At 45.3% G+C, this 24,500-nt stretch overlaps 1 protein-coding gene across 1 annotated transcript in view; it reads left to right on the top strand.

Annotated features, from left to right (window-relative positions):
* The window catches only part of LOC137423039 (PCNA-interacting partner-like), a gene marked incomplete at both ends in the record, with an annotated part of 86,043 nt that overhangs the window by 22,667 nt on the left and 38,876 nt on the right, over window positions 1-24,500 (top strand). Inside the window, 2 exons of the mRNA XM_078769221.1 lie at window positions 3,669-3,823; window positions 13,327-13,498. Of these exons, the coding sequence (XP_078625347.1) occupies window positions 3,669-3,823; window positions 13,327-13,498 (327 nt within the window). The remainder of the gene's footprint in view (window positions 1-3,668; window positions 3,824-13,326; window positions 13,499-24,500) is intronic.

Raw genomic sequence — 24,500 nt, 5'->3', positions numbered from 1 at the left:
TTCTTCACCATTGGAACACAGGGCCAACAAGGCTTTATAGCATGATATCTCAAGCAGTTATGGAAGGATTTGGACAAAACTTCGTGGATGAGTTGGGTAGGTGACAAGGACAAGCCAATTCGATTTTGGTTAAGGTCGAGACGTGAAGCGAAAGGTGGAGTTAAGCAATGGTTCATGTCTGTCCCGCTGTCTGTCTACAAACGTTGGTTTATGATCGAGCAACAACTCATTTAAATTGAATGTTATATTTTGAACACGAATCGGAACATTGATCGGAAAACAAACCTGGAGTTTTGCAGCAATTTATTTCTGAAATCGTCTCGATTGCACATGCGCAGAGAGGAGTTAGATTTTTTTTTTTATTCTGTCTGCCAGACAGTGAAACAGTATTGAAAATCATTCGAAACAGGATCCACTGTTTTTAAGGATGTTTTAAAGAACACAAACAACAGGCATGAATAACTAATGTAACGTGCTAGATAGGGTGGTGTAATGTAGACTGTCAACGGCGGTTAAATCCGGAATTAATTTATTTATACGACTTTTACAGTCTTTATTTTATTTAAATTGAATTAGATACGCAAACACTAGAACACAAATAACCTTCCTTACACTTTCAAATCCCTTTCCTTCAGCAGTATTTGGACATGTTAAATAGGGTGGTGTATGAAACTACTTCAGTAGCGCTAAACTTCTGGAGTTTTTGTTTTACGATCTTTAAAATCATTATTCATTGAAGTACAGTATATACTTTAACACTGTGTGGGATAATGCGTTCTATGAACTCTAGTTTTTCAAAAAAGAAATTCAAGAATGTTGCTCCCAATGACTTGAGCTTCTTCTCTTTTATCTCATCCTTCAATTTGGATCCATGCTTACCTCTGAGAGTCACGTGTTGTACTCTTTAGTTCTTCATCAGCCATGTGCTCAGTCACAGAACTGTTTTCCTTTACCGCATGTTCTCATTTTACATTGGAGAGGGGATGAGGGGGGTCTCTTTTTACGACATGATTTTGATTTTGGACGTCACACGTTTTCAGACACCATCGTGAGAGAAATAAAATATAAATTGCAATGATGGATTTTGGATAGGACAAGAAAAAAAGGCTCCGCTCAGTTTCAGCAATTGCAACTTTGTATTTTTATTGCCGCTGCTCTATTTACTACCTTCATATGGTGCTGAAACCGAAGGCCAAAGCGTCCGCGTGCGGACATTCTCGCTTGTCCCAGCTGAGTATAGTTACACAGGCTGTAGCTCAATTGTGTTTTTAATTTCTGCTTCATTTTATTTCGCATTTTAGACAGAAATGTGCTGAATACGTGACATGTAATCGTGTCTGGTTGCAAGCTCGGCCTTGTGCCTGACAGGGTTTGAAGGTATTGCCATATGTGCGCAACCTCTCTGAAATGGGAAAAAGCTCGTGAAATGTACTTCAATTATTTTCGCTTTCACTTGTGACTTTTTCATCAGGTGTTCCCGTTCTCTATAATTGCGTGAAATGGGAAACGTCTTGTATTTTTGACGCTTTATATATATATATATATATATATATATATATATGGGTTTTTTTCTTCACTCGGTTGCAACGGGAGCCCTTCTGGGTGATCAACTTGTCTGCCAAGAAAGCAGATCATAAATCGTTGCAAAATTATATTTTAATAATCTTTTTGCCTTGCATTCTTCTAGTTTATAGGCATGCTGGGGCTGTTTTATTGTCTTTTTCTCTTTAAATTAGCTGATGCTGGGATTTTTCTCTGCCCTTTGTTGTCAGTGATCATTTTGCTCGATGCGCATCTGGGTGGTTCCTCCGGGTGCCCAAGTTGTGATCGGCAGTTTGATATTGGTCTTATCGCGTGCTGTTTTCCCTTCTCTCCGACGAAAACGTGTGGTTGCCTTGCCAGGGGTTTGACGCGATTTGTTTGTATAAAGTGAGAACGGAACATGAAATTTTGACGGTTAACTTTGCAAATGCAGAATTCCATCTGTACGTGGAGAGAATGTTAAGCAGAGCAGAAAGGAAAGTAAATGGAATGTGTAAAGAGATAGGGAAGATCAATGGGAAGGTCTGAACCATGGCTGTTCTTTTTATTCTTTGTCTTCTTCTTTTCTTTTTATTTTTGAAGAGTGAGCGCATTTGCTCACAATTGTTACGGGGTCCTCACCGATCCCCTGGTCTCGGTACACCTCCGAACCCCGAGAGGAGCCACAGCAGAAAAATATGTTATTCTCTGTGTTAGAAATCAATTGTGAAACCACACCAATGATTATAAAAGAACAAATAATATATTGAATATCACACAGGAATAACGGTACAACAAATGGCAATTAAGAGTGCACTCTATATACCATCAATAAAGTCAACTCACTGCTCCCAGCGAGTGAAAAAGACACTCCTCAATGTCTCTATAACCTTTTCCAAGGCGAATGTGATTCGCCTCAGCGGTCGCTGGTACGATATCCAGTCGAAGCCCGAATCACGTACAGTTAACAAGGGGGATCGCCCCGCTGAAACTGTAAAACGGCCCTTCAGAGGGGCACCTTCACCGCTCACTCAGCGAACTGTGATTGGAGACGAAACGGTTGCACACACACATCCCCGACAAACGGTAGGATGTTGGGGTGATGATGACGCGAGGCAAAACCTTTGAAGGTGTCCGAAGGGTGGGGTTCAAAATGGCCGACGACTCTTACTTGAGCCGATGCGACTAGGCGAGGATTCGTCGAAATCACAGCGCCCCAAATCTGACTACGCAGATTTTCCACTCCAGCGATAATTCCTATCGCCGGATGTCCCTTCAAGGAACTCAAAATTCCCTCGCGACTGTCGGTAGACCAGCCTCGCTATGGAGCCTTGACGTCACGCGTCTTCTCCAACTTTGCTCACGCCCCCTCTTCCTCTTCACCTCTTTTTTCTTCCGGTTCGTTTTCCTGTATCATTTTACATTTACCTTTTTAACTTTAGATAGCTGTTCCTGAATAATAAACCTTTTGAGAATAATAATAATACATAATATCAGAAACATGTCAAGTGGGTGAAAACCACAACAGCGGAAGTGACGAATCTGTAACACAATGTATATTGGTTTTATATTTTCATGGCTCACCTGTAAGTAAACTACTGATTACCTTGTGTTAGTGTTCGGAAACTAACCATTACCCTAACGTAGGGTGATGGTGTGCTGTTTGTATTTTACCTTTGTCCAAATCTTATCCCATTTGTCATTTATTCACCGATTTCCCCCTGTCCCCTTCCCCCACACAAGCTTTGAGGGTCAAGCAAAGGCGAAACAACAGAACATTGGATCAGACACACACATAGAACCCCCATCACCCCATTACTGCTGCAATAAGGAAGGCCTTTAAAGTATAGGATTTGGAGGGCATGGGTTATAGTTCATACCATCTTTTCCGTGCCTTAAATTGTTACATTGAAGCCTTACAGACAAAATTTCATGTTCTTGGATGGGTTATGCAGTTGTATAATTTGCCAGAGTGTTTTGAGAGCGATATTTGCTCACCGGTGATGGATGGCCAAAGTCCTCATGTCACTCACTCCTCAGATGTAATATCTGTGTTTTACATTGAGACGTGTGTGTACAAATGTGTAAACCTCTTTTGCAGTGATTTTTCTTCCCTCACTCAACCCATCTGTCTTCGGCCCTCCTAGGCAGCCACATCCTTTGTGCGACGGCTGGAGCTGGGTGGGAAGATATTTGCAGCGCATGAGACGGACCCCCTGCGAAAGCATGTGCGTGGCTTGACCGACCTCGTACACTTTCTCGATCGCCTCGCGGATATCCTTGGCGAGGCACCAAGCCCACGGTATAGTTATCACCCAATAACACCCACCATCGCACAGCAGTGTTGCTGGTTTAATTATACATCAATTTTGGTATGCCCACATCTGGCGCTGTCTCACGACAGCATTACATTGGAGTAAGAGTTTTTGCTCAGTTCGATCCTGGAATTAGACACACTTTAATTGTGACATTTGTATATTTATACTCACATCATCTGTGGTTCCAACAGTGGTGACTACCAGCGAAATTACCGGTCTACTTCATTGCCTTAATATGGGTTTTGTTTACCAGTTTTATTTGATGAACTGATTGTTTTGTTTATTGTTTTTTTTACTTTGTTCGTTTTTACAATGTGAATAAGGTTTGGAGAGGAACTTTACATGAAGGACGTTAAAGATAATATGGGCATAGTGTTCAAATATGGCAGTATCTATGCATGAAGCAACCAAATATGGTGGAATTCCCAACCCCAGTGCATACATATTAAATAGTTTGTTCCAAATTTTCCATTTTTTAGTGCGTCCACGCGATTGACTAACCTAGGATTTGGATAAACTACCAAGGAGATGGGAGGGGTGGGGAAAGGGTTCTTCCAATGTCCTGCAACTGTCAAATACATCATTAGTCAGCATTATTAGTACTTCCTGATAATTTGACATCTTTGGCCAAAATCCCTGGAAGAGAAAGACGTATGTGTGTTTGCATGCATGTGCGCATGTGAAATTATTTTTTCTCCACTTTAAAATGAAAATGGTTCCTCCCATTCCATAAAAGCTTCCTTCCTTCTCATGGTTAATTGTATTTGGAGAATAATGTTATTATATCGATTATAGATAGTTGGGCTCTTGTATATGAAAAATAATTGCTAGAGCTGCATGGTGGACAGAGCTACTTATTATAATTGACACAAAACTTAAATTATTGTCTTTGGAAGCCATTTGTCCCTATTCTTTGCAAAAAATATATATGTATGGAGTGGGGAGTTTTTTTTCGGGGGGAGTGGGGGGTGGGGAGGGGAGGAGGTGCAAAGGGTAGGTTGCGTTAAATAAATTACAGAAAATATATGGAATTGGGAGTATGTATGTGGAAATGCGGACCAGAGATATTTCTGATTTTGTATCAACGGTCAATTAGTGAGTCTGCATGTGGAAATATTATTTGTTTCTTTATCTTCACACATATCTAAAATCCCATCAACTTGATGGATGCATTCTAACAAAGAAGCACAGTTTATATGTCAATCACAATCTACTTGCACTGTGCTTATAAAAGTCATGCCTGTATTTAATAAAAATATAGGGCTCCACCATCAGCATGTTGTGCAGCAGGGAATGAGAGAGCTGACTGGTGGATGAAGGCCTCACATAGCGAAGTTTTTTTTAGCAATGGGAAATGCTTGAGCAGTGCGATGCGAGAAAGTACCGCATCCCGCATGCGTCATTTTATCATAATTTGGGCTTCTGGGTTTGGTCATAGTGCGAGACAAGTTTAACTGATGTGGTTTATATTCCATCATCAGACAGCAGGGCCGATGACTTAAGGGAAATGTGTAAGTTTTTGTGGCAAACCAAGTTTATCCTGTATTTTTGCCTCCTTCAATGAACAAGGACGATGATGTGCCAGCACTAAAACATTACCACTTGTCTGCCCCTTGTTGTGCAGCTCTGTTTATTCTCCTCTACCCCTCCCCAACCCCCACCCCCGCACTCCCTTCCATATTGGTATATTGGTCGTACTTTACAACACAGTTTCAAAGCTATAGGTTTATCGTTCCAAGAACAAAACCTATTCTACACAGCTTGTGCATTGCGTGTAAGTGTGTATATGGGAAATTTGGTTAGCTCTTTTAGTGCATGACTTTTTTGGACAAAGCAGGAAAGATTAGAAATGCTGAGTCTCCACTCCCAAGGCAGCACCAAGCTCCTAAAATCCACGAGTAAAGGCGCTTAAGACAGACAGATGTTGCTCTGTTTACAAATATGTGATTTAAATGAACGGATGTTTTTCACCAACCTTAAGGGTGACCTATCCTGGAGAAATAAGAAACACCTTGAACGACTTCAACCTTTTGAGGAGCTTTCAGGTGCCATCTATATTTTTTACTCGAGGAGGGGATGTTTTGAACATAATGGCAAGATTGCATAAAGCATCCTAAAGGAAAGATTTGAGGATTTACTTGAGTATTTCCTTAGCTTTCCCCTTAAGGGCATCCTTCATTTGAAGATGGTTGCATATATGAATATCCTTAAGTTTTTCCTTAAATCATTCCTTAAAGTTAAGGGAGCATTCCCCATCCTTAAACACCCACTTTTGAGTTTCCAAAAGGCACTCTTCATGGAAATTGGTCATGAAGAGGATGATTATCGCAGCGAGGCGCCAGAGGCTGATAGAACAATGGTGCAGTTTCAAAAAAAAATCTTCCCCTTTCCGTAACCCATAAAGTGATGGATGGACTAGTTGATAGGCCAGAAATGCTTTTTTGTCATCGGCCTTTCTCCACCAATTAGAAGCAACCTTTTTAAAGTTACCCGGGCTTTATACGTTTTAAGAAAGGTCATGATTTGTTGTTTGGGTTGATGGCAGTTGAAACTCATTTCCATAAATGTTTCGACCACGATCATGGCCTGACGTGATTTAAGTGTGAAGGAAAGATTTACCATGAGGTACATTTTTGTTTTCCTTCGCTAAGGATTTCCTTAATTGCTGTTGCATAAACAACCCTTAGGAAATCCTCAGCTAAGGATTTCCTCAAGGTTGAGGAATTCCTTGGGAGCCGTTGCTATGCTAGGCAACCAATCAGATTGGAGATAGGAAGAAGCGTCCAAAAGGAAAATGTAGTGTCCGTAGTGTCCGTAGATTCAGTAAACAGCAACAGGAACGAGAATCGAGAGGTTTTTTTTTTTTTTTTTTTTTTTTTTTGTTTGTATACAAGATCGAGGCTCGTGAAGGAGCGAACATTTATCACACAGAAAGACAAACCGACAAACCGACACATAACCGACAAACCGACACATAAAACAAAAAGCATCGGGAGCGGTAGACAAGATGGGGAGAGAGGGGGAAGGACACAAACACAACATTTGAGAGCAGGAACCGAGAGACATGGAGACATCGAGAGATCTGTGGGAGGGAGAGGGCTTTGGGGGGGAGGCATGGGAAAGGGGGTGGGAGAGGCATAAAACATATGGACACTGCCAGGACTACCAGGAAAGAAGTTGGAATTACAAACAAGGTGGATCTGGGGTGAATTAGTGGGGGTAGAAAAGATCAAGGTTTTGGATGGGGGAAGATAAGAGATGGTGGTGAACAGCTGTTTTAAAGACCTGGAGGGAGGAGTGGGATTGAAGGGAGTGTGGGAGTTTGTTCGAGAGGCGGGAGAAAAGAGGAATGAAGGAGTGAAGGTGAGCAGAGAGCCGAGATTTTGGCAGTTTAACCATCAGAGGCTTGCTGGCAGATCTTGTGCGACCTGTAGGAATATTTGGGGGACAGAGCACAGAGAGAGCTGGGGGAGCAAGGCCGGAGAGGAGTCGGTAGAAGACAGAAAGACCACCTACCTGCCTGCGGTGAGTGAGTGAAAGGCCCTCAGAGATAGCTTCATCGCGGGAGATTCCAATGATGCTGAAAGATTTGGTTTCAACAGCGTGAAGCCGAGCTAGGTGTGAGGCAGGAGCACCGGCCCATAGGGGAGAACAGTATTCCATTGAGCTGCGGATGAAAGCCTTGTATGTGGTGAGGAGCTCAGGTGTGCCTAGGAAGGACTTCGCACGACGGAGGATGCCCAGTCGGCGACTGGCTTTGCAGGCCAGCTTGGAAATGTGGTTTTCCCAAGAAAGATCATGGCAGATAGTGAGACCCAAAAGCTTGAGCGACAGAACTTCTTGGAGAGGATTGTTGAGAAAGTAGATGGGAGGGTTGTCCAGTCGATCTTTTCGGAGAGACATAGTAAGAGTGTGAGATTTGTCAGGATTGAAAGACGTGTTCCACTTAGGTTTTCTTTATTCGGCATTTTTTTCTCTCCTGCACCCTTCCTCTATTCTCCCCCAATCACGTGGTACCCCGAACCAACAGAAACAGCAGAAAAACATGTTATGACCACGTGATTCTAACTGACGCTTGTTTATGTTGCATGGCGAACACATGCTTCCGGATGAATGAAGAATAAAATTATTCTTGTGAAAATTCATTTGATTAATCATTGCATATTTTATTGTAAATGTGTAATATGTGAAGTAAATGTTTGCAAAGTTTCAAAGAATAGTGAGTGTGAAATTATGAAAGTGAAATACGAGTGTGAAATAACAAGCAAAATATTTTTCAATTGCGGAAGTATTGTTATTTCAAGCTGTGACGTTGCGCTGAGATAATCGTCATCTCCGTGACCAAATTCCATGAAGAGTGCCTTTTGGAAACTCAAAGGTTGGTGTTTAAGGACGGGAGGATGCTCCCTTAACTTCAAGGAAGGTTTCAAGGAAAAACTTGAGGAATATTTACCTCCGCCACAAAAGGTGGATGGAGGTTATATTTTTACCCCTGTCTGTCTGTGTCTGTCTGTCTGTCTTTCTGTTTGTCTGTCTGTCCATTTTTGAACAAGACATCTCAAAAAGTTGTGGACAGATTTGGACGAAATTTGGCAGAGATGTAGCGTATGTGAAATGGACGAAATGATTAGATTTTGGTGAAGATTCGGATCCGGCTACTATAATTTTTGAAGTGATTCTTCACCATTGGGAGACAGGGCCAAAAACGATACATAGCAGGATATCTCAAAAAGTTGTGGACGGATTTGGACGAAAATTGGTGGAGAGGTTGGGTGTCTGACAAGGACGATTCGATTAGATTTTGGTGAAGATATGAATATGGATTCGGATATGAGAATGATTTAATTTTTAAGTGATTCTTCACCTTTGGGAGATAGGGCCAAAATCGATACCTAGCAGGATATCTCAAAAAGTTGTGGACGGATTTGGACGTAACTAGGTGGACCGGTTGGGTGTCTGACAAGGACGATTCCATTCGATTTTGGTGAAGACTGAAGATCTGAATATTGATTCGGATATGAGAATTATTAATTTTTTAAAGTGATTCTTCACCATTGGGAAATAGTTAGATAGGGCCAAAAACGATACATAGCAAAATATCTCAAAACGTTATTGATGGATTTGGACGAAACTTGTTGGACAGGTTGTGTGTGTGTGTGTGTGTGTGTGTGTGTGTGTGTGTGTGTGTGTGTGTGTGTGTGTGTGTGTGTGTGTGTGTGTGTGTGTGTGTGTGTGTGTGTGTGTGTGTGTGTGTGTGTGTGTGTGTGTGTGTGTGTGTGTGTGTGTGTGTGTGTGTGTGTGTGTGTGTGTGTGTGTGTGTGTGTGTGTGTGTGTGTGTGTGTGTGTGTGTGTGTGTGTGTGTGTGTGACAAGGAAGATTCGCTTCTATTTTGGTGAAGATCCGGATCTGAATCCGGCCAGTCGAATTTTTGAAGCGATTTTTCACCATTGGGAGATGGGGCCAAAAACGAAATATAGAAGGATATCTCAAAAAGGTGTGGATGGATGATTTTGATTAAATGTGATTCTGTATTGTGATTTTCTGGGATACTCTGGGATACAAAATGTAAACTGTTCACCTGGCGGAGATAGGCTCTCTACTGATTGTCTTTCTAGTTGTATTTGCAACCATCCTCGAATTAAGGATGTCCTTAAGGGGAACGTTAAGAAAATACTTAAGTAAATCCTCAAATCTTTCCTTAACTTTTGTAGCTAAACTTCTAAACAATCGTAGCTTTTAAGAGTCTAGCAGCAAAGCATTGGAAGTATGTGCACTTGCTCTTGAGCTGTCTAGTCCGGATTTGAATATCGACACAGTTGCAAGATGATGCAAAATGGGTGCACAATTTATTGGAAGGACATGAAGCCAGACGACCCATCTTCCAGCACTGTTATATTGGTGGAAATTTAAGATCCCACTGGCCTACAAACCATCAACGCATGTGTCCTAAACACCTACTCTGCCCCCACTTGATCATTCTCTTTCTGCTCTCTCTACAATATCGTTCTCTTGAGGTCACGATCCATCTGGTTTGAAGTCAGCCAACATCACTGCATTGCACAAGCATGGTGCAAAAACAGAACCTCTCAACTGGAGGCCTATTAGTTTACTTTTTTTTTTTTTTTTTGGATACTGAATCGAGGCTCTTGAAAGAGCTAACATTTATTTCACAAACAAATCAAACAGACAAACAAAATATATCAAAAGAGGGAGCGGAAGACAAGATGGGGAGAGAAGGGGAAGCACACAAACACAACATTTGAGAGCAGGGAGATGTGTGGGAGGGAGAGGGCTTGGGGGGAGGAGGTGTGGGAAGGGGGGGGGGGGGGGATGGGAGAAGTATAAAACAAGGACACCAAGGACACCAAGGACTTCCAGGACAGAAGTTGGTATTTCAAAAAAGTGGATTTGGGGTGAAATTATTGGGGGTAGAAAAGATCAAGGTTTTGGATGGGGGAAGTTAAGAGATGGTGGTGAACAGCTGTTTCAAATACCTTGAGGGTGGAGTGGGATTGAAGAGAGTGAGGGAGTTTGTTCCAGAGGCGGGAGAAAAGAGGAGTGAAGGTGAGCAGAGAGTCTTGATTTTGGCAGTTTAACCATAAGAGGGTTGCAGGCAGATCTTGTGCGACCTGTAGGAATATTTGGGGGACAGAGCCCAGAGAGAGCTGGGGGGGGGGGGCAAGGCCAGAGAGGAGTCGGTAGAAGACGGAAAGACCACCAAACTGCCTGCGGTGAGAGAGTGAAAGGCCCTTGGAGTTAGCTTCATCGCGGGAGATTCCAATGATTCTGAACGCTTTGCTTTCAACAGCGTGAAGACGAGCTAGGTGTGAGGCAGGAGCACCAGCCCAGAGGGGAGAGCAGTATTCCATTGAGCTGCGGATGAAAGCCTTGTATGTGGTGAAGAGCTCAGGTGCGCCAAGGAAGGACTTCACATGATGGAGGATGCCCAGTCGGCGACTGGCTTTGGAGGCCAGATTTGAAATGTGGTTTTCCCAGGAAAGATCATGGCAGATAGTGAGACCCAAAAGCTTGAGTGACAGAACTTCTTGGAGAGGATTATTCAGAAAGTGGATGGGATGGTTGTCCAGTCGGTCTTTTCAGAGAGACATCGTAAGAGTGTGAGATTTATCAGGATTGAAAGACATGTTCCACTTGTTTGCCCAGTCTGTGATTTTGTCCAGGTCTGCAGAGAGTGGGGAGGCTGCAGACTGCCGATCTGAGGGATGAGGAATGGAGCGACAGAGAGTAGAGTCATCAGCAAAGAGATAGAGAGGATTTTCAAGAGAGTCAGAGAGATCATTGATGAAGACCAGAAAAAGCACAGGGCCCAGAACACTGCCTTGTGGAACTCCAGCCTGAACAGGAAGAGGAGATGAGAGAAACCCATTCAGGGCCACATGTTGACTATGACGAGAGAGGAAGTCCACCAGCCAGTGCGTGGAGATTTCCATGGATACCAAAGGAGGAGAGTTTGGTGAGCAGAGCGGGGTGCCAGACCGTATCGAAGGCCCGTGATATGTCAAGGGAGACAGCTCTAATTTCCTGTTTGGCATTGAGGACCTCCATCCATTGTTGAGAAATCAGAAGCAGCATGTCCAGAGTAGAGTGACCTGGTCTGAAACCAAATTGATGATCAGAGATCAAGCCATTGGAGAAGAGGCTCTTCTGGCATGGAGGCTCTCCTGAGGGTGGACACACACTTGTTTCGGGCTTTGTGAAAGGAAATGAGATTTCCTTCCGTTGGATTTGCTTTCCAGGAGACGAAGGCAAGTTGTTTCTGGGCAACAGCCTCACCACAAGATTCCGTGTACCATGGACGGGAGGAAGGGTAGGACAACTGAAGACGAGATGGGATAAATCTGTGCATGAGAGAGAGCAATTTACTTTGGAAGAATTCCCAGGATGAGTTGATGTCAGAGGCGGTAGAGATGGGAGACCAGTCCAGATGATTGATGGCTGCTTGAAGACCGTGCCAGTTGGCCTGAGTGAAATGCCAAACTCGTCGATGCTGAGGAGGCTCTCTGAGAATGGTCAGAGAGATGACCACTTTAACAAGCACATGATCAGATGAACCAATTGGAGCAGAAGAAGAGCAGCAGACATTTTCAGGGAAGTTAGTCATAAACAAGTCCAGAAGAGAAGATGCTCCATTGACTGAGATCCGGGTCGGGAAATTGACAGATTGTGTCAGTCCCAGTGAGTCGCAATTTAACTTACAATTAAAAGCAAGTCATGGAATCTATAATCACGGTTGACATCAAATTCCTCCTTTTCTCCAATGACCTCCTCTCAGATCATCAGTTAGAATTCAGAACAGGCCGCTCTACCTTGGATATGCTACTTCTGCTCTCCCAACAATGGATGGAGGCCCTCAGTGTCAGACAAGAGATCAGGCAGCCTTTCTAGACATATCTTGTGCTTTCGATAGTCTCACACCCCACCTTGCTATTTAAACTCTGCTTATGGCATCCAAGACATGCTTCACTGACTTTCCTTCTCTTGGAGTTCACTATTCTCATAGTCAACATTTGGCTCTCAACAGGATCCTCTCATCTCCAATCTCCTCTCCTCTCAGATAAGCAAGACTCCTCTCAGAATGCCCCAAGGCAGTGTTTTAGGCCTAGTCCTGTTCCTAATTTTGTTCTATGATCCTTCCAAATCTTTGGACAATCTTCCTTATATCTTTGATGATGACTTCACCCTCTGCCTTGGCATTTATTATCGTTCAGATAGGGATAGCAGCTTCTTTTCACACTCTCATTTGACAAATCAGGGCACTGGACAGTTCTTCGCTGGACAAATCTCACACTCTCACTCTCTCTCCAAAAGGACTCTGGTGAACACTTCCATCTACTTCCTTTAAAAAAAAAACCTCCTGATGAAGCTTTGTCACTCAAATATTTGGGCCTCACCATCTTCTTTCGTCGGAGAACCACATGTCTACATTGGCCTCTAAAGTGAGCTGCTAACAGCGCATCCTCTGTCATGCAAAGTCTTTCCTCAGCTTTTCTTAGAAAACTTTTATCAACTTACCAGGCTTTCATCCACAGCTCAATGGAGTATTGCCCTGCACTTTGGGCTAAGCTGGTGCTCCTGCATCACAACTTGCACATCCTGGTGTCAAGGAAACAAATTCCTTCCAAATCATTGGAAACTCCCACTATGATGAAGATGCTAGTTAGTTTCTCATTGCTGAAGGGCCTGGTTCATGGCTGTCTTCCGCCATCTCCTTTCTGCTCTTGCCCCCTCTGCCTTTTCTGTGCTCTGATCCCCCACTCCCCACTCTCCCTCACCTCCACCCCCCCCCCCTCCCACCTCCCCTCCCACACCCCCACACCCCATCATGCCAGGGGAGTTTGCTTACAATGCTACATTATCCTTCAAAAGTTAACATTGTAGTTGTGAAAACGTTTCTTGTATTGTAAATTGGAATACAAAATAACATGTTTAATGAGCACTCGATCATCACTGCTCTCTTCCTCCACAGAGAAGCGACGGAACGTCTTCTTCTGGCAATCAAATCCCAGTTACTAAAAAGCTGGTCCACGAACTCTGCCTTAAGGGGTGCAATAGAAGAGGTTTCTGCTTTGCTGCAGGCTCGGATTTTTGTCCTCGCGTCCGAAGTGGCTCATAATTCCACCAAGGGCAGCCCAGCACAGGTAACATCACTGCCAAAGGAAGGACATGATTTATTTCATGTATAAATATGTTTATTGCTGGTGTTGTATATATGCATACAGTATGTATATGTATGCATGCATGTATGTATGTGTATATACTGTATATGCATATATATATATACACACCTGTGTGTATATATATATATATATATATATATATATATATATATATATATATATATTGTTGCGGTTCTCTCGCCGGCCTTCTTCCCCTTATCAAGGGGGGATCAATCCCCTTGTCTTTACTGGGCCTGGCGGAACCGGGGCTTGAAACGTCCCTTCCGGACAGCGCCAAATAGCGTATCGGGACCAAATTCTCGCTCGTACCTAAGTACTCGCGCAGCCCTGGAAGCGAGGAAACAAGCCTCGCACGATCCACGTGTGGTTGGATCACGCCGAGTGGTTTGCGTTCACGTGATCCACGCAGTTATAATTAATGGACCCCGATTTAAGCGATCTTATTCGTGCCACGCTTAGTCAATGATGAAACCACAAAGACGATCGAATCAAGAAGAAAGAACAGATTGTTTTAATTATTATTACACGCATATACAGCTCAAGGACGTAGAGACACAGAGAAATCCTTATACAGTCTTAACTATCCCAGAGACAACGGGCCCGTCTCACACTCACACGGGGTATTGCAGATGGGCAGGTGTTCCCCAGCGCATCCAAGGATGGGTCCTCGTCCAGCTCTCCACGGTCCCCGGCACGTCCGCGAAGATGGAGGTAGGCGAAGGCAGGGCCACGTAGCGCGTCTCTCGAGCAAAGGTGATATATCTGGGCGAACGGTAGAGAGGACTTTTACGGCAAAGGGCGGGACGGCGTTTACGGCAAAGGGCAGTTACTCAGCCTTGTTCACTCGCTTGGCCGAAATGCGCAAGTTCGTTATAAACGCGCCTGGCTGCGCCCGCGTATATCTTACAACCAACTCTTCTTCCTCAATGCCTTGGTGTTGGTTAGCACGCGCGTTCTCATGTGATAGTCAAGTTCATCAAGCGGTACAATGTGGGTTATCTCATCAAGTCCTCTCCCTCTCTGCTGCAGTCCTCCGCTTCAGTCCTCTCTTCCCTCTTCAAGTCCTCTCACGCAGCCAGTCCTCTCTTCCCTCTGCAAGTCCTCTCTTCCCTCTGCAAGTCCTCTCTTCCCTCTGCAAGTCATGTCGAGAGCTTTTGCGCAGCGGGTTATATAGGCCCGCCCTGCAAACCTTCTGGAACTCACCAGACTCTTCTCACCATGCCCTCTGACGCCGCCACCTCTGAGCTCTGATTGGCGGCTCATTCTTACCGTCATCGCCTCTGCCGCTCCGACCTCAACGCCGCGCCCACCTTCTGAGGCCTACCTTGTGTTAACTCGACTAATGAACAACCCATGGGTAGCAAAATGGATTCCGCCTCTGGAGGTAGAATGGGTTGCAGAAGTAGGACCTATTCTCCTTTCTTTACACAACGCAGAATTAACACTGGAAAGGGCCTATTCTTACACATACTAAGAAATAACTATACTACAAACGAGGCTACATGTTGCTTGTGTGACTATCTATGGGGGGCAACCTTTAACCTTTATTGAGCTCACTTTACAAACTTCAAAACCATAGCACTGCCCCCCTCCCTCATCAGACTCTTCCCCGAGTAGAACCTGCCCTCCCCCATATATATATATATATATATATATATATATATATATATATATATATATATATATATATATATATATATATATATACATATATATATATATATATATATATATATATATATTAACTTCGACAAATACACTAAAGAGATCACAAAGTCAGCCTTCTTTCACCTGAAAAACATTGCCCGTCTCCGCTCATCCCTCTCCTCCACGGCTGCAGAAACCCTCATCCACGCCTTCATCACCTCCCGTCTGGACTACTGCAATAGCCTCCTCTATGGTTCACCCTCAAAAATCACCAATAAACTCCAATACATTCAGAACTCCGCTGCCCGTCTACTCACTCATTCCCGGACCCGTGACCACATCACCCCCGTCCTTTACAAGCTTCACTGGCTCCCCATCCCCCAGAGAATCCAGTACAAAATCCTCCTCTTGACATACAAAGCCCTCCATAACCTGGCCCCATCCGACCTGGCTGACCTCCTCTCCAGACACACTCCCACCCGCAACCTCCGCTCTGCTGGTACCAACCTCCTGACCCCCTCCATCCGGACCAAATTCAGATCCTGGGGGGACAGGGCCTTCTCCATCGCTGCTCCCACCCTCTGGAACTCACTACCTCACACCATCAGAGACTCCTCCTCACTCACCACATTCAAAACATCACTAAAGACCCACCTGTTCAACGCTGCATTCAACATTCAACCCACAGCATTTAACCCCTGACTATCTCTTCTCCTTCTCCCTCCTTTTGCTTTAAATATTTCCCTATTGATTCTTGTCTTGTCTTTTTGATTCTTGTCTTATATATATGCCGTATATCGCTGCTGTTTGTTTTCTTGATTCTTGTCTTTTTGCAATTGTTGTTTTCATGTATTGTTATGCATTATGTTTTCCACTCTGTCAAAGCGCCTTTGGGCTTCTGGAAAAGCGCTATACAAAATAAATGAATTATTATTATTATATATATATATATATATATATATATATATATATATATATATATATATATATATATATATATACAGTGGAACCTTGACCAAGCTCGTAACTCAATTTGCTCGTTTCTCAAATCAAATTTCCCCATTAAAATGCATTGAAATGCTATTAATCCGTTCCAGCCCGCCAAAAACCACACCAATTTTTTTTTAAATATGCAGTATATATAAAAATATCTCGCGCTTTATATTTCACCTGTATGCAGCATACAAGTTGGCAGGATGGCCTGGACTGGAGGTACGCACACTTGACTCTAAACTGTCCAGCCTGGGTTTGAATCCCGACCCAGCTATAACCTGTCATGTCGGTGTTTCACAGGCAGGGTGATTCATCAATGTGTGTACCGCTAAACTGGGCGCCCCGTTTGCGTCCCATTAGTTGTTGGATGTTAAGGATCTCACCGTGTCTTCCACAAAGAGAAGGCGAGCTATCGCCGGCACTCTGAACAAGTTGTGGCCTGGCATGCTCTTCTCCTCTGCCGTTATATACGTCCTCCTCGGCATCTTTTTCCAGAAGAGCCCTGTCTCGTCACAGTTGAAGATTTGCTGGGGGATGTATCGTTCGGCTTCTATCAGTTCGGCAAAAGTTATAATAAAATCTTCAGCTGCCTTCACATCCGCCTCACCAAGTCGACAACACGCACACCTCGCTCATGTTTTTCGACGATTGCGTGTTTTATATCCAAGCACATCATCCTCTTCTTCTTCTCAGTACGGCCCTTGGCACTCAATTACTTAGGACCCATGGTTAAAACTAAGAAATTTTCCAAAATAACCAACATGCGAAAACAAAACAGCAGCGATATACGGCAGATATGCTTGCACGGCAAGATAACCACGTGACCGGAACCCACCTGGTGGCGGCTGGCGTAAGCTCCAAAATAACCAACATGCGAAAACAAAACAGCAGCGATATACGGCAGATATGCTTGCACGGCAAGATAACCACGTGACCGGAACCCACCTGGTGGCGGCTGGCGTAAGCTCCAAAATAACCAACATGCGAAAACAAAACAGTAGCGATATACGGCAGATATGCTTGCACGGCAAGATAACCACGTGACCGGAACCCACCTGGTGGCGGGTGGCGTAAGCTCGTAACTCAGATCTCGGCTCGCATCTCAAAGCAATAAACCGCCCGAGCGACGGCTCGTATCTCGGAAAACTCGTAAGTTGGTGCACTCGTAAGTCAAGGTTCCACTGTATATATATATATTGTTGCGAATATGGAATTTGGCCTCCATATCCGCTTGTAAATATTCCCCTATTTTCTCCAATACTCCCCAACTTTCCCCAATCCCCCATTCCCTAGTCCCATTGCATGTAAATAACAATCAGTAGAGCCGACCTTCCCCTTATTCCCCCATTAAATGTCGTGCCCAGGTCCACCGCACCACACGTAGACAACTTTCGGACATCTTCCTAGTTATTCTTAATCTATGTCAGTTAAGGCCTCGTTTCCATTAATTATGACTCTTCGTTGCACCAGAATGTGATTATATGGCATCAGTAGTGAGTTTAGGACCTTTCCCATACCTCCTCCCATCTTCTTCCCCAAACAACAACAATAACAACAACTACAACAACAATTACAACAACAACAGAGGAGATGGCGGCGGAGCGGGGGAGGATGCGTCCTCACACCGGCTCGATTAGCGCCATAGACCATGCGCTCCACGGGGTTACCACGAAGGGGCTCCTTGTCAGCTCCTCGTCAAGGGCGGAGCCTGGTAAACCCCCCGCACGCACCCAATGAGAAGCAACGTGCCGATTCCACGAGGCGGAGCTAACGAGCCGAGGGCGTGTCACTCCCCGCCGGATATACGCGGCCCCGCGCCGGATGTGACGTCAGATGCGCACCCAGCTTGGAGAAGGAAAGCCACCTGCGAGCGCTGAGTCAGATGCGCCCCCAGCTTGAGACGACAAGACGCCACCTCGAGCGCTGTGAAACCTCCTGCATCTACTGGACCGTACAGTACCCTGTCCTTGAGCCAAGAGTGCACCTTGAGCCATCGATTCTGCCTTTCCTAGCCATCAATCCCCGTGTGAGTCAGCCTTGTCCCGTTTATCTGTCGTCTGTTGGGAATAATATAAGATTGTGTCTAAGTGCTTGTCTTTCTATGCTGTCCCTCTTGTAGTTGTAATCTAACCTTCCGCCTTAATATAACCTCCTCCGGAGGTCTTGAGAACTGAACCCCTGGTGTCGTATTGTGTTATTGTAATCCAGCCGGGTGTCTTCTTTTTCTTATTGAGCCAGCATCGCGCGACTTCGTCAACGTCGAGTATAGTCGGGTAATTTGTGCGGACACGACGGCCATTCCGCTCGGCCCACTTTAACATCAAAGTCGTGTCTGTAACAATTGGTGTCAGGAGTGGGATTCGAGGCCCGACCAAATTTTGAAAAAAAAAAAAAAAAACGAATAGAGGAAAAAAAAAATTTGGTCAAAATTTGGAGCGGCCGAAATTTGTTTTGTTTTACGAAACTCGAATTTTGCAAGTCGCGCTATGGCGGATCAAGACGGCTGGGGTCCGGTAGGGGAGAGTGAAGCAGGGTCGGTCCAGGACCAAATTGAGGGACATGAGGGACATGAGGAGAGCGAAACAGCGGGGGTAGCAGACGCGCGAAATGGCGCCTCGCACATAGCTACGGCGGCCGCACCCGCTGCACAAGTGGGAGGGATGGCCCAGATGCAGGTCCTCATGGAGCAATTTATGGCGCAAATGCAGGCGTCCCTCAAACTGCAGAGTAACCAATTGGGGAACCGGATGGATGCTCAGAGTGAGCAAATGAGGGTTGATAGTGGGCGAATGGAGGGCCAAATGGGGGTAATGAGGGACGAAGCGAGGGGTACCGGTGAGAAGTTAGACAATAATTTTGAGGAGTTAGACAAGAAAATTGGGAAGTTAGACAATAATTTTGAGGAGTTAGACAAGAAAATTGGGAAGTTAGACAATAATTTTGAGGGGTTAGACAACGGGATAAAAGAAGTGAAAGATGGGTTAGAGGGGTTAGAAAACAGTATGGAAGGCAAATTGAGGGACATGAGGGACCAAGCGGAAAGGGAAGTTAAACAAATGGAGCAGCAGATAGAGGGGGTCAGAATGGGGGTAGAAACCAAACTGGATGCTCACAGGGAGGAAATGGAGCAGATGAGGGTGGCATCTGGGCAGGAGATGCAAGTGATGGGAGAGGAGATCAGAAGAGGAGTGAGTGAGGAGGTCGGAGGAGTGCGCGAGGAGGTGAGGCACTGTAAGGAGCGCATGGAGAAAGAGGTGAGAAAGGGGACTGTAAAATTGCAAGGTGGTATAGAGGAGTTGACGCTGGGAGTAGAACAACTGACAGTGGGACAAAAGGAGTTGGGGGACCAGGTAAAGAAGAACACAGCGGTAATAGAGGGTTTAAAATCGACACAGAAAGAGATGAAAAAGGACGTAGGGGTAATTAAAAAAGAGTGCCAGACGGTACATGAGGACCTGACGAGGAAAATGGACAAGGTGGTAGAGGTAATGGAGGTTAAAGAGCGGGAGGTGCGGGAGCACATAGAAAAAAATAAAGTGGAGTTAGAGGAAGAACTTAAAGGGGCGCACGAAGAGATGAAGGAGATGAAGCAAAAATTAGAAGAAGTGGAAGAAGGGGTGAGCGAAATTAAGAAGCGACGGAGAGAGGATAAGAAAGAGATAAAGGAGGAAGTAAAAGAATTGGTCCAAAGTCTGTGTTCGGATCGTGATGATGATGACTCCACACCTGTGTTTTCTTTGTTTGTTGCAGGAGATGAATTGCTGTGTGGGTTGGTGAGACGCATCACGACGTGGATGAGACATTGGGGTGATTCCATCTCTCCCTCCTTAGGAGGGACTGATGATGAGTTGGAGATGGCAAATTATGATGTTGAGTTGGAGATGGCAAATTTTGATGAGAGTTGAAAATGGCAAATTTGATTGGTTAGGAGGGAGAGAAGACGAATTTGGTATATGGGAGGAACGGGGAAGACAGTAGGGATGTTTGTTGATTTGTAAAGTAGATGTTTATGGGTAGTGTTGTGTTGTGTGGATACAGTAAGGGGTAAGGGAGGGGCCATGTAGGTTACCTGGTGGGGGGGGGGGGCGTACGATAGGAACGTACCTGTCTCACCTGGTTCCCATGTGCCCCCAGTGTGCATTACCTTACATTGCGTGCACTTTTGCGCCCTTACCACCTTACTCACTTGTTTCTTCTTTTGTCTCCCACCTCCGAGGATCTGGCTTTGGGGTAGAGAGAGAGGAGAGAGAGGTGCTGGCTGCGCAGTTGTGGGCCTGCACTTTCGCTGTTTGCTGCCGGGATCGATACACCATATGGACCGCAATGTTTGTGGCCACCCACAATGGACCGCAGTTCGTTTGCGGCCAAGCACCACCCGGGGATGGACCTATGGATCAACGTGGCACCTATGCCATACAGGTGAACCACTAATAGTTAACACCACTGAAGGCCACACGAAGAGCAAGAGACACCTGCAGGGTTAGGGGTTGTCGCATTTATTTTTAATCATTGAACAATGGTGACTGCACCGATTGGTGGTGGGGTGGTGCTTTTGATGCTGGAAAAGGGTGCTCTGCACGTTATTAAAGGCCGTCGGCCACAGAGCACTCGTGGGTTGGTGTATCGATGTTGGCAAGCGCGCTCTCTCTATGCATAACATCTGCATGTGTTCCTCCAAAAACAGGTCCTGGATCGTAGTGTAAATAGCAGCGTAGTCTTGTAAATAATGCTCCCTACCGGCTGTATGTTTAGTTTGAGAATTCTTTCCGGATTCGGTTATCCTGTGGGTGTGTTTCTGTGAGGAGAAGGGTGCAACGTCGCAGGGGGACATATTTACTCATTTGTGAATATCTGTAAAACTGTCGCACTCAGGGTAGAGTTAATAGTAGAGGGAACTACATTGCGTGCCACACTAAAGTAGGTAAAAATTTATCGGGTCGGGACGCCCCGAGGGTAGAGAAGGGTGCAATGTTGCGAATATGGAATTTGGCCTCCATATCCGCTTGTAAATATTCCCCTATTTTCTCCAATACTCCCCAACTTTCCCCAATCCCCCATTCCCTAGTCCCATTGCATGTAAATAACAATCAGTAGAGCCGACCTTCCCCTTATTCCCCCATTAAATGTCGTGCCCAGGTCCACCGCACCACACGTAGACAACTTTCGGACATCTTCCTAGTTATTCTTAATCTATGTCAGTTAAGGCCTCGTTTCCATTAATTATGACTCTTCGTTGCACCAGAATGTGATTATATGGCATCAGTAGTGAGTTTAGGACCTTTCCCATACCTCCTCCCATCTTCTTCCCCAAACAACAACAATAACAACAACTACAACAACAATTACAACAACAACAGAGGAGATGGCGGCGGAGCGGGGGAGGATGCGTCCTCACACCGGCTCGATTAGCGCCATAGACCATGCGCTCCACGGGGTTACCACGAAGGGGCTCCTTGTCAGCTCCTCGTCAAGGGCGGAGCCTGGTAAACCCCCCGCACGCACCCAATGAGAAGCAACGTGCCGATTCCACGAGGCGGAGCTAACGAGCCGAGGGCGTGTCACTCCCCGCCGGATATACGCGGCCCCGCGCCGGATGTGACGTCAGATGCGCACCCAGCTTGGAGAAGGAAAGCCACCTGCGAGCGCTGAGTCAGATGCGCCCCCAGCTTGAGACGACAAGACGCCACCTCGAGCGCTGTGAAACCTCCTGCATCTACTGGACCGTACAGTACCCTGTCCTTGAGCCAAGAGTGCACCTTGAGCCATCGATTCTGCCTTTCCTAGCCATCAATCCCCGTGTGAGTCAGCCTTGTCCCGTTTATCTGTCGTCTGTTGGGAATAATATAAGATTGTGTCTAAGTGCTTGTCTTTCTATGCTGTCCCTCTTGTAGTTGTAATCTAACCTTCCGCCTTAATATAACCTCCTCCGGAGGTCTTGAGAACTGAACCCCTGGTGTCGTATTGTGTTATTGTAATCCAGCCGGGTGTCTTCTTTTTCTTATTGAGCCAGCATCGCGCGACTTCGTCAACGTCGAGTATAGTCGGGTAATTTGTGCGGACACGACGGCCATTCCGCTCGGCCCACTTTAACATCAAAGTCGTGTCTGTAACAATATATATATATATATATATATATATATATATATATATATGTATATATATATATATATATATATATATATATTGTTGTGGTTCTGTCGCCGGCCTTCTTCTCAAGGGGGGATTAATCCCCTTGTCTTTACTGACCTGGCGCGAACCGAGACCTATTACGTCCCTTCTGGACAGCGCAAAATAGGGTTTCGGGACCAAATTCTCGCTCGTACCTCAGTACTCGCGCTGCCCTGGAAGCGAGGAAACGAGCCTCGCACGAACCACGTGAGGTTGGAATACGCCGAGCAGTTTGCGTACACGTGAGCTGCGCAGTTATAATTAATGGACCCGATTTAAGCGATCTTATTCGTGCCACGAATAGTCAATGGAGAAATCACGGGAACGATCGAATTCAGAAAAAAGGAAGAACAAATAGGTTTAATGATAATTATTACCACCCGTATTTCAAGAAGTTTCAAGAAGCCTTTGGGCTTCTTGAATAGCGCTATATAAAATAAATGTATTATTATTATTATTATTATTTAAAGTTCAGGACGAAGAGACACAGGGAAATCCTTATACAGTCTTATGCTTAATTCCCAAAGACAACGGGCCCATCTGACACACTCACACGGGGATTGCAGATGGTCCGGTGTTCTCCAGCGCGTCCAAGGGTGGTTCTCGTCTGGCTCTCCACGGTCCCCGGCACGTCCGCAAAGATGGGGATCGGCAAAGACAAGGTCACGCAGCGTGTCTCTCAAGCAAGGGCGATATCTCGGGGCGAACGGCAGGGAGGGCTTTTATGGCAAAGGGCGGTTACGCAGCTTCGTTCACTCGCTTGGCTGAACCGCGCAAGTTTGGTATAAATGCCCTGACTGCGCCCATGTATCTTTAGCGATAGTAAAAGCTCGTACAGTGCGAGTGATGCAAGTCCTCTTCTCCCGGCAAGTCCTGTTCAAATCCTCTTTGCCGCACGTCCCACTCTGCGAGTCCTCTGCAACTGCCGTGTGCACGCGAGGCCTCTTTGCCACACGTCCCCCTCTGCGAGTCCTCTGCAACTGCCGTGTGCACGCGAGTCCTTCACAACGCTGCAGTCCTTCCCTCTGTAAGACCTCTGCAATGCGCTTATCCTCTGCAAGTCCTCTACAACGCTGCAGTCCTTCACAATGCTGCAGTCCTGTTGAGGGCTTTGCACATCGGGTTATATAGCCCCGCCCCGCGAGCCTTCTGGAACTCACCAGACTCTTCTCACCATGCCCTCTGACGCCACTACCTCTGAGCCCTGATTGGCGGCTCATGCTTACCGTCATCGCCTCTGCCGCTCCCGACCTCAACGCCGGCCCCACCTTTTTAGGCCTACCTCGTGTTAGCTCGACTAATGAACAACCAATGCTTAACAAACTGGATTGCGCCCACAGAGGTGGAATGGTTTGCCGAAGTAGGACCTATTCTCCTGTCTTTACACAACGCAGGATTAACACTGGAAGGGGCCTACTCTCACACATACTAAGACATAACTATACTACAAATGAGGCTACGTGTTGCTTGTGTGACTATCTATGGGGGGCAACCTTTAACCTTTATTGAGCACACTGTACACATCTCAAAACCATAGCAATATATATATGCTGTATTTATATCCAGTGCATTCAGAAAGTATTCAGACCCCTTCACTTTTTTCACATTTTGTTATGTTGCAGCCTCATGCTGAAATCGTTTAAATTCATTTTTTCCCTCATCAATCTACACTCAATACCCCATAATGACAAAGAGAAAGCAGGATTTTAGAAAGTTTTGCAAATTTATTAAAAAGAAAAAACTAAAATATCACATTGACATAAGTATTCAGACCCTTTGCTATGACACTTGAAATTTAGCTCAGGTGCCTCCCATTTCTCTTGGTCATCTTTGAGATGTTTCCACACCTTGATTGGAGTCCACCTGTGGTAAATTCAATTGATTGGACACGATTTGGAAAGGCACACACCTGTCTATATAAAATCTCACAGCTGACAATGCATATCAAAGCATAAACCAAGCCATGATGTCGGAGGAACTGCCTGCAGAGCTCAGAGACAGGATTGTGTCGAGGCACAGATCTGGGAAAGCCTACAAAAAAATCTTTGCTGCATTGAAGGTTCCCAAGAGCACAGAGGCCTCCATAATTCTTAAATGGAAGAAGATTGGAACAACCAGGACTCTTCCTAGAGCTGGCCGCCCGGCCAAACTGAGC

The sequence above is a fragment of the Myxine glutinosa genome, unplaced genomic scaffold (assembly GCF_964187855.1).
Source record: "Myxine glutinosa unplaced genomic scaffold, kmMyxGlut1.1 SCAFFOLD_1704, whole genome shotgun sequence".
Taxonomy (NCBI): Eukaryota; Metazoa; Chordata; class Myxini; order Myxiniformes; family Myxinidae; genus Myxine; species Myxine glutinosa.
This window is presented reverse-complemented; position numbering and strand designations above follow the sequence as displayed.